The 10,526-nt window shown below is 47.7% G+C and overlaps 1 protein-coding gene across 1 annotated transcript; it reads right to left on the bottom strand.

Moving 5' to 3' along the window:
• Window positions 1–892: 892 nt before the first annotated feature.
• Window positions 893–9,660, bottom strand: LOC139538932 (indian hedgehog B protein-like). The gene is made up of 3 exons (XM_071341516.1): window positions 9,236–9,660; window positions 6,401–6,662; window positions 893–1,734 (listed from the first exon to the last, which is right to left on the bottom strand). The coding sequence occupies exons 1-3, from the start codon at window positions 9,533–9,535 to the stop codon at window positions 1,022–1,024; spliced, it is 1,275 nt and encodes a 424-aa protein (XP_071197617.1). The 5' UTR covers window positions 9,536–9,660; the 3' UTR covers window positions 893–1,021.
• Window positions 9,661–10,526: the final 866 nt, after the last annotated feature.

Raw genomic sequence — 10,526 nt, forward strand, 5'->3', positions numbered from 1 at the left:
TCTCGACAAACCATTTCTGTATGGACCTCGCTTTGTGCACGGGGGTATTGTGCCCAGGAAAGGGCATTCCACAAACGGTTGCCACAAAATTGGAAGCACAGAATTGTCTACAATGTCATTGTATGCTGTAGTGTTAAGATTTCCCTTTACCGGAACTAAGGGGCCTAGTCTGAACCATGAAAAACAGCCCTAGGCCATTATTCATCCTACACCAAACTTTACAGTTGGCACTATGCATTGGGGCAGGTAGCGTTCTCCTGGCATCCACAAAACCCAGATTTGTCCGTTGGACTGCCAGATGGTGAAGCGTGATTCCTCCAGAGAATCATAGAACACGTTTCCAAAGTCCAATGGCGGTGAGATTTACACTACTCCAGCCAATGCTTGGTAATCTTAGGCTTGTGTGTGTCTGCTCGGCCATGGACACCCATTGCATGAAGTTCCCGATGAACAGTTATTGTGCTGATGTTGCTTCCAGAGGCAGTTTGGAACTCGGTAGTCAGTTTTGCAACCAAGAACGATTTTTACGCGCTACACGCTTCAGCGGTCCCGTTCTGTGAGCTTGCACTTCGTGGCTGAGCTGTTGTTGCTCCTATACGTTTCCACTTCTAGCAGAGCAGAAATTTGACAAACTGACTTGTTGGAAAGGTGGCATCCTATGACGGTGCCACGTTGAAAGTCACTGAACTGTTCGGTAAGGCTGTTCTACTGCCAATGTTTGTCTATGGAGATTGATTGGCTGTGTGCTTGATTTTTTTATACACCTGACAGCAACGGGTGTGGCTGAAATAGTCAAATCCACTAATTTTAAGTATCCACATACTTTTGTATATATAGTTTTTATAGCCATGTTACTTTTACTCTTTATTTTTATTTGTTATTCGTTGTTGGAAATGGACCCGTAAGTTAGCGTTTCACTGTTAGTCTACACCTGTTTTCTACGAAGCAATGTGACAAAATAACATTAGATTTGATTGGACAATTTTCTTGCGACCTCCCGGTCTTTTTTCTTTCTCTCTCTTTATCTCTCTGAGTCATACATGACCATCCCCCAGGGGTGGAAATGTCCAGGGTCCAATAGGAACGTTCCTATCCAATGCAGGACTTGTGAGTACCAGTGTAGTCCGTCTCCTAGAGAGGCACCAGTCCCGGTCCATCTGGTCCAGCTGTACAGCAGGCGGAGGGGACCAAAGGCCCAGTGGGCTAGGTGGTGCTGGTCCATAGCAGCGTAGCACGAGGCTAGAACGCCGTCCACCACCAGTGAGCCGTGGCGTGTCAGAGGGGCGAAGGCCCCAGTGTCCATCTGGATGTGGACCCAGATAACTTGGGACAGGTTTCCCTGTGGTCCCTGGTTTCTCCCTGCAGTCAGCACACACTGTCCTGGCCGTACGTCGCTGGCGTACATAGTCCGCATGACAGCACCTTTTGCCGATTTGCCCACTGAACAGTTACCATCTGTCACGAACACAAGATGAGCTGCAGTGAGGGTCAGGTTTGCTCCCGTCTCTGTTCCCAACACGTAGAACTGTTTCCTCGCTGCAGGCTCGTGGTCCAGGAAGGTGAAGAACTCACTGTATACGAGGTCTCCTCCACTCCTGCTGCCGTCAGCCCCTGAGGAGGCCAGGACCCGGTCACCTGGCTGGAGGTCCTGAACCGCCCTGCTGCTCCCGTCATCCAGAGTGACCAAAGAACGACCAGGGAAACACCCCCCGGTCTTTGCTGCTACTGAGTGCTCTGAGATAGAGGGAAAGGAGTGAGGGGGACAGGGTAGAGAGAGAGAGAGAGGGAAAGGAGTGAGGGGGACAGGGTAGAGAGAGAGAGAGAGAGAGAGAGAGAGTCTTATTGAAGGGCTCTGTTAACTTAAGAACTGTAGACTGACACAATAACTGATTTGAAAGTGGTTATGTCAATAGATTGGTTGTCTGATTTGCTACACACGCAGCCCAATTCTAAATCACTAATTAGTCTTTTGACCAATCAGATCAGAAAGAAATATCTGATGTGATTGGTCAAATGTCCAGTTAGTAGAAATGGATCAGAATTGGGCTGCCTGTTAAAATGCAGATGTCTTGTTATGGATACCTAGTTTAAAAATAAAATAATCTGGCATTTCAGCCCAACATGTTTATACCGTGAGATTTTACATGATTAACATTTTAAGGAAACAACAGGACCTTCGAAATGAAATTCCCATTAGAGCTTTTGAAGCCTTATGTCAATACACAGGCAGGCACAGACAGACAGACAGACAGACAGACAGACAGACAGACAGACAGACAGACAGACAGACAGACAGACAGACAGACAGACAGACAGACAGACAGACAGACAGACAGACAGACAGACAGACAGACAGACAGACAGACAGACAGACAGACAGACAGACAGACAGACAGACAGACAGACAGACAGACAGACAGACAGACAGACAGACAGACAGACAGACAGACAGACAGACAGACAGACAGACAGACAGACAGACAGACAGACAGACAGACAGACAGACAGACAGACAGACAGACAGACAGACAGACAGACAGACAGACAGACAGACAGACAGACAGACAGACAGACAGACAGACAGACAGACAGACAGACAGACAGACAGACAGACAGACAGACAGACAGACAGACAGACAGACAGACAGACAGACAGACAGACAGACAGACAGACAGACAGACAGACAGACAGACAGACAGACAGACAGACAGACAGACAGACAGACAGACAGACAGACAGACAGACAGACAGACAGACTTTATTTAAACATATAATCCTTACAAACAACCTTCCATTGAAACATCTGTGTGTTTACAGGTAAACATTTGAAAAAGCCATTCTACCAATCTTCTCCTTTTCAACTCAACGTTGCTCATGATTCAGAATAAATCTATTACGAGCTAATGAGTAACCCAATGATTTAATCTCCACTGGAATGAGGTCAGAAGTCTCAGTGTGAGACGGGTAAAGATCACATTCCAAGTGGCACCCCAATTCCTTACATTTTGGCCCTGGTCAGAATTGGGCTGCCTGTCCTAAACGTAAGTCTCCTGTCTTCCAGTGGGTCCCAAAAAACAATATTTGGGAAGGGTAATTACCAAGGCCAGGTGATAAGATTAGATCTGAGAAGGGAGACCAGGGAGACTAACGTAAACTACCCGACAGGGAAACAAAAGGAGAAAGTTAATCAGTTAACCAGCTCTTAGAGTGGGGTCTCTCTCCTTCCAGCGTCAACTCTACTCTTAACTTTTAAAAATTATAATATTTAACTAGGCAAGTCAGTTAAGAACAAATTCTTATTTACAATGACGGCCTACCACGGGCCAAACCCTCCCCTAACTCAGACGACGCTGGACAAATTGCGCGCCGCCCTATGGGACTCCCAATCACAGCCTGTTGTGATACAGCCCGGGATCGAACCCGGGTCTGTAGTGACACCTCTAGCACTGAGATGCAGTGCCTTAGAGCGCCGCGCCACTCGATCTAAGGCACTGCATCCTATCAACACACAGTCACGTGTGCATACAGATACAGTGGGGAGAACAAGTATTTGATACACTGCCGATTTTGCAGGTTTTCCTACTTACAAAGCATGTAGAGTTCTGTAATTTTTATCATAGGTACACTTCAACTGTGAGAGACGAAAGATCAAAAATCCAGAAAATCACATTGTATGATTTTTAAGTAATTAATTTGCATTTTATTGCATGACTTAAGTATTTGATCACCTACCAACCAGTAAGAATTCCGGCTCTCACAGACCTGTTAGTTTTTCTTTAAGAAGCCCTCCTGTTCTCCACTTATTACCTGTATTAACTGCACCTGTTTGAACTCGTTACCTGTATAAAAGACACCTGTCCACACACTCAATCAAACAGATTCCAACCTCTCCACAATGGCCAAGACCAGAGAGCTGTGTAAGGACATCAGGGATAAAATTGTAGACCTGCACACGGCTGGGATGGGCTACAGGACAATAGGCAAGCAGCTTGGTGAGAAGGCAACAACTGTTAGCGCAATTATTAGAAAATGGAAGAAGTTCAAGATGACGGTCAATCACCCTCGGTCTGGGGCTCCATGCAAGATCTCACCTCGTGGGGCATCAATGATCATGAGAAAGGTGAGGGATCAGCCCAGAACTACACGGCAGGACCTGGTCAATGACCCGAAGAGAGCTGAGACCACAGTCTCAAAGAAAACCATTAGTAAAACACTACGCCGTCATGGATTAAAATCCTGCAGCGCACACAAGGTCCCTTTGATCAAGCCAGCGCATGTCCAGGCCCGTCTGAAGTTTGCCAATGACCATCTGGATGATCCAGAGGAGGAATGGGAGAAGGTCATGTGGTCTGATGAGACAAAAATAGAGCTTTTTGGTCTAAACTCCACTCGCTGTGTTTGGAGGAAGAAGAAGGATGAGTACAACCCCAAGAACACCATCCCAACCGTGAAGCATGGAGGTGGAAACATCATTCTTTGGGGATACTTTTCTGCAAAGGGGACAGGACGACTGCACCGTATTGAGGGGAGGATGGATGGGGCCATGTATCGCAAGATCTTGGCCAACAACCTCCTTCCCTCAATAAGAGCATTGAAGATGGGTCGTGGCTGGGTCTTCCAGCATGACAACGACCCAAAACACACAGCCAGGGCAACTAAGGAGTGGCTCTGTAAGAAGCATCTCAAGGTCCTGGAGTGGTCTAGCCAGTCTCCAGACCTGAACCCAATAGAAAATCTTTGGAGGGAGCTGAAAGTCCGTATTGCCCAGCGACAGCCCCGAAACCTGAAGGACCTGGAGAAGGTCTGTATGGAGGAGTGGGCCAAAATCCCTGCTGCAGTGTGTGCAAACCTGGTCAAGAACTACAGGAAATGTATGATCTCTGTAATTGCAAACAAAGGTTTCTGTACCAAATATTAAGTTCTGCTTTTCTGATGTATCAAATACTTATGTCATGCAATAAAATGCAAATTAATTACTTAAAAATCATACAATGTGATTTTCTGGATTTTTGTTTTAGATTCCGTCTCTCACAGTTGAAGTGTACCTATGATAAAAATTACAGACCTCTACATGCTTTGTAAGTAGGAAAACCTGCAAAATCGGCAGTGTATCAAATACTTGTTCTCCCCACTGTAGGTATTAACAGGGCCTGACTCTTTGTTGACCCTGTGTTACACTTCCATCCATTTAGACAGAAATCACTATAGAACACACACACCTCAGTTATCACCTCAGAGAAAATCCTGTTTGAGTGTAGTCCATCACCAGACAACCACCAGATCATGTTGACTACAGTGACGCCCTACCCACGTCCAGATAAAATAGACTACAGCGAGGCCCTACCCACGTCCAGATAAAATAGACTACAGCGAGGCCCTACCCACGTCCAGATAAAATAGACAACAGCGAGGCCCTACCCAAGTCCAGATAAAATAGACTACAGCGAGGCCCTACCCACGTCCAGATAAAATAGACTACAGCGAGGCCCTACCCACGTCCAGATAAAATAGACAACAGCGAGGCCCTACCCAAGTCCAGATAAAATAGACTACAGCGAGGCCCTACCCACGTCCAGATAATATAGACTACAGCGAGGCCCTACCCACGTCCAGATAATATAGACTACAGCGAGGCCCTACCCAAGTCCAGATAATATAGACTACAGCGAGGCCCTACCCATGTCCAGATAAAATAGACTACAGCGAGGCCCTACCCACGTCCAGATAAAATAGACTACAGCGAGGCCCTACCCAAGTCCAGATAAAATAGACTACAGCGAGGCCCTACCCACGTCCAGATAAAATAGACTACAGCGAGGCCCTACCCACGTCCAGATAAAATAGACTACAGCGAGGCCCTACCCAAGTCCAGATAAAATAGACTACAGCGAGGCCCTACCCACGTCCAGATAAAATAGACTACAGCGAGGCCCTACCCACGTCCAGATAAAATAGACTACAGCGAGGCCCTACCCACGTCCAGAGCCCAGAAAGCTCTTCCTCTAATTGACTCCCTGCAGACAGTTGTCTTGACAGACTGCCGGTAATGAGCTGCCTCACCTCAGGTCTAACACCTCACAACCCCCCCCCCCCCCCCCCCCCCCGTCTAGCACCTCACCTGAGTTGGCCTAATAACAACTGACAACACTCAGACCAAAGGGACAACTGGGTTGCTTTAACAAATCAATAGGGGTTAACCTGATCACTGCTGAAAGCAGAACTCTCGTCTCTTTCTGACAGACAATTGACAACAAATCTCTAAGCTCACCCCAGTGTGTTCTCTGAGACTGCAGTTGAGGCTAGCAGCACTGCATGTTGCCAGTACAATAGGTCGTACTTTTATACATGTTGATAATAAGATGTTGTTTTTTTTGCTCCGTCTGCATCCCATCCCCATACCTGACTTGACACTGCAGTGCACGTGTGCCTTGGATTCATAGTAGACCCAGTCGAAGCCGGCCTCCACGGCCAGGCGAGCCAGCATGGAGTACTTATTCCTGTCCCGGTCTGAGGTGGTGATGTCCACCGCTCTTCCCTCGTAATGGAGGGAATCCTCTGAGTGGTGCCCGTCCTCGTCCCAGCCCTCTGTCACTCTCAGCTTCACCCCAGGCCACATGTTCATCACAGAGATGGCCAGGGAGTTCAGCTTGTCTTTACAGCGCTGGGGGAGAGAGAGGAGAGAGAGGGATGACTAACAACGCTGAGGGAGAGAGAGGAGAGAGAGGGATGACTAACAATGCTGGGGGAGAGAGAGGAGAGAGAGGGATGACTAACAACGCTTGGGGGAGAGAGAGGAGAGAAAGGGATGACTAACAACGCTTGGGGGAGAGAGAGGAGAGAAAGGGATGACTAACAACGCTTAGGGGAGAAAGAGGAGAGAGAGGGATGACTAACAACACTGGGGGAGAGAGAGGAGAGAGAGGAGAGAGAGGGATGACTAACAACGCTTGGGGGAGAGAGAGGAGAGAGAGGGATGACTAACAACGCTGGGGGAGAGAGAGGAGAGAGAGGGATGACTAACAACGCTGGGGGAGAAAGAGGAGAGAGAGGGATGACTAACAACGCTGGGGGAGAGAGAGGAGAGAGAGGGATGACTAACAATGCTGGGGGAGAGAGAGGAGAGAGAGGGATGACTAACAACGCTTGGGGGAGAAAGAGGAGAGAGAGGGATGACTAACAACGCTTGGGGGAGAAAGAGGAGAGAGAGGAGAGAGAGGGATGACTAACAACGCTGGGGGAGAAAGAGGAGAGAGAGGGATGACTAACAACGCTGGGGGAGAGAGAGGAGAGAGATGAGAGAGAGGGATGACTAACAACGCTGGGGGAGAAAGAGGAGAGAGAGGGATGACTAACAACGCTGGGGGAGAGAGAGGAGAGAGAGGGATGACTAACAATGCTGGGGGAGAGAGAGGAGCGAGAGGGATGACTAACAACGCTTGGGGGAGAAAGAGGAGAGAGAGGGATGACTAACAACGCTTGGGGGAGAAAGAGGAGAGAGAGGGATGACTAACAACGCTGGGGGAGAGAGAGGAGAGAGATGAGAGAGAGGGATGACTAACAACGCTGGGGGAGAAAGAGGAGAGAGAGGGATGACTAACAACGCTGGGGGAGAGAGAGGAGAGAGAGGGATGACTAACAATGCTGGGGGAGAGAGAGGAGCGAGAGGGATGACTAACAACGCTTGGGGGAGAAAGAGGAGAGAGAGGGATGACTAACAACGCTTGGGGGAGAAAGAGGAGAGAGAGGAGAGAGAGGGATGACTAACAATGCTGGGGGAGAGAGAGGAGAGAGAGGGATGACTAACAACGCTTGGGGGAGAAAGAGGAGAGAGAGGAGAGAGAGGGATGACTAACAACGCTTGGGGGAGAGAGAGGAGAGAGAGGAGAGAGAGGGATGACTAACAACGCTGGGGGAGAGAGAGGAGAGAGAGGGATGACTAACAACGCTTGGGGGAGAGAGAGGAGAGAGAGGGATGACTAACAACGCTTAGGGGAGAAAGAGGAGAGAGAGGGATGACTAACAACGCTTGGGGAAGAAAGAGGAGAGAGAGGGATGACTAACAACGCTTGGGGGAGAAAGAGGAGAGAGAGGAGAGAGAGGGATGACTAACAACGCTTGGGGGAGAAAGAGGAGAGAGAGGAGAGAGAGGGATGACTAACAACGCTTGGGGGAGAAAGAGGAGACGCAATAAGACACTGGTTTAGGTGAGACACTAGGCTGTTAAAAGAGTCGTGAGATTATCACAGGAAAACAACTAGGATACACATACAGGCTATAGTATACAATGGGCTTAATGTAATCTACACTCATAAATGCTGTTGACAATTCATCACAGGGGGTCAAAGTTAAGTATCCTACAACAGATGCCATAGACATGATGTTGACAATTCATCACTGGGGTTCAAAGTGAACAAGCCTACAACCGATGCAATAAACATGTATAGACATGTTTTGTCTTTGGCTAAATATTGACCATGTTCAAAACGGTCAAAAGGAAGATTGTTTGCTTTGTTATTTGTTTTGTTTTTTACATCCTAATAAAACGGCTTGATGTACTGACATGTTATTTATTCAACCCTGATGTTAGAAGAGATCAGAGAGGTTTCAGAAAATAAATCGTTAGCTATTCCAACATGATCCATGCGTAATTGCACGTGCGTAATTTCACTACTCAAAACAGGTAGAAAATACGTGGACATTTGTGATTCAAATGTTGGAATACTATTCCTGTCCATCGAGGGTTATTTATATTCTTTAAAAAAAAGAGATGTATATTTTATGAACAATAGAATTCAACCGGTGACCCTAAACATTTATCAACTCAATAACTCGCGCTCTTACATTTTCGGTGATGTCTACGTGCATGCGTAGCTTAATTTATCTCTGAAACCGGACACAAAGTTAGCACATTAAAACATGTAAAAGTAGTTTACAGTGTTTCAATATAACCTACATGTTTAGCGGGTAGCCTACAGTTAAAGCCTATGTGCCTATTGCATAATTGACGTGTAATTTTGAACTGTCAACAGAAATCCGTTGAACCAAAACAGAGATAAAAGCGCTGAGAATCAATAAGGTTTAAAGTCACGGTTTAAACTTTTAACAAAGTGCAAACAGAAGCTCTCAAATGAACGATGAACGGGAGGTTCAGTGAGACGTTCTGGTCGCCACAGCTGTCATTAGTGAGATAAAAACCACCAGGTGACGTTTTAAAACCCCATGCCTGCTTCTCACCTGGGTCATAAGTCGATCGGCAGCCGTATTCTCCTCATCTTTAAATATAATATCAGGGTTATAGTTGGGAGTGAGCTCTTTGAACCGTTCTGAATTTCTCGTTATTTTCCCCTCGTATTTGCCACTGGCTCCCAGTGTTTTCTCGGCAACGTTGGGGCTGAACTGCTTATAAGCGAGGGGTGTGAGCTTCTTTGGCGGACGTCTCTTGCCGTATCCCCTCCCCGGCCCACAGCCCTCGGTTACAGGTGCGAGAAGCAGGGCGCAGCCGATGAAGAGCCCTACAAGCACGGAGAGACGCATCCCAGCCAGACCGGCAGAGCCGGCCACTCCGAAGCGGAGTAGTAAGGTGGCACAGGTCGCGGTGGTGTCCCAAGCTACCCCCTCCCCTGGATGCTCCGTGTTCCCCCCACAGGGTAAGGAATGGAGGATAGGAGACAGGATATTTCAATATTATATAAGCCTTATCCACGCCATCCTCGGTGCGCACAGCAACTGTCCGTAAAAGCCCCCCCCAAAAAAAGTCATTTGCTTTGTTTTATGGAACCGGTAGCATGGGTAAAAGTTCAATGTCTCCGGGGGTCCGAGTCCGGTGTTGTCCAAACGTCGCCGTTGAACTGTATCTTGTTCTTTCTCCTCGTCGGGAACCAACAGATATGGGTATGGAGTTGAAAAGGCTGCTCATTTAAACAAAACAGGTTCAAAGTAGCTCTTCTGTAGTGAACAGTGGTCGTAGATTGTCTTCTTGATGCTGTGGTTTGCCACTGAGGTGCTGTCAATGTCAAACGAGGAGGAACACTACTGGTTCTGCCGTTTTTTGCCTTTCCCAGTTGAATTGGGAAATTTTGAGGCATCAGTTGCCACTCGAGACCGCACCCTGCCAGGCCTGCCCTTCTATCCCTCTCTGCCACTCCGCCCATTCGGGTCACTGTGGGTGCCACTGCCCTGTCCTCTACCCACCGCTACCGGCTCTGCCCCTTAGCCTGCCACCTCAGAATGCCCGTCAGGCGCTAACTTACATCACTCTGACTCTGACTGCTCTCCTGCAGTGGAAACTCACCGAGTGGAGGAGTTTACTAGCCTCTTCACTTATCCTAAACTTATCACTTTCTTTATCAGCTCATGTCTTATGTTGACACTGTATTAACCATGCATACAGCCTTGGGCTATAGTATGTTAGAGCGTAAGCACGATAATGATGGGCAGGGCACCTAACTTCATGGTCTATTATTAGGCTAGTCAAGGTAGTCTACTTTTTTTTGCTATCAGTTAGAAAATGCTAGTTAGATGTTGC

This window comes from Salvelinus alpinus, chromosome 14 (genome assembly GCF_045679555.1).
Source record: "Salvelinus alpinus chromosome 14, SLU_Salpinus.1, whole genome shotgun sequence".
Lineage (NCBI taxonomy): Eukaryota > Metazoa > Chordata > Actinopteri > Salmoniformes > Salmonidae > Salvelinus > Salvelinus alpinus.

Coding starts and splice junctions, on each gene's coding strand:
- LOC139538932 (XM_071341516.1), bottom strand. CDS start 9,535: ATGCGTCTCTCCGTGCTTGTAGGGCTCTTCATCGGCTGCGCCCTGCTT. Junction 6,663..9,235: donor CCGATCGACTTATGACCCAG/GTGAGAAGCAGG, acceptor TCTCTCCCCCAG/CGCTGTAAAGACAAGCTGAA. Junction 1,735..6,400: donor GCACTGCAGTGTCAAGTCAG/GTATGGGGATGG, acceptor CCTCTATCTCAG/AGCACTCAGTAGCAGCAAAG.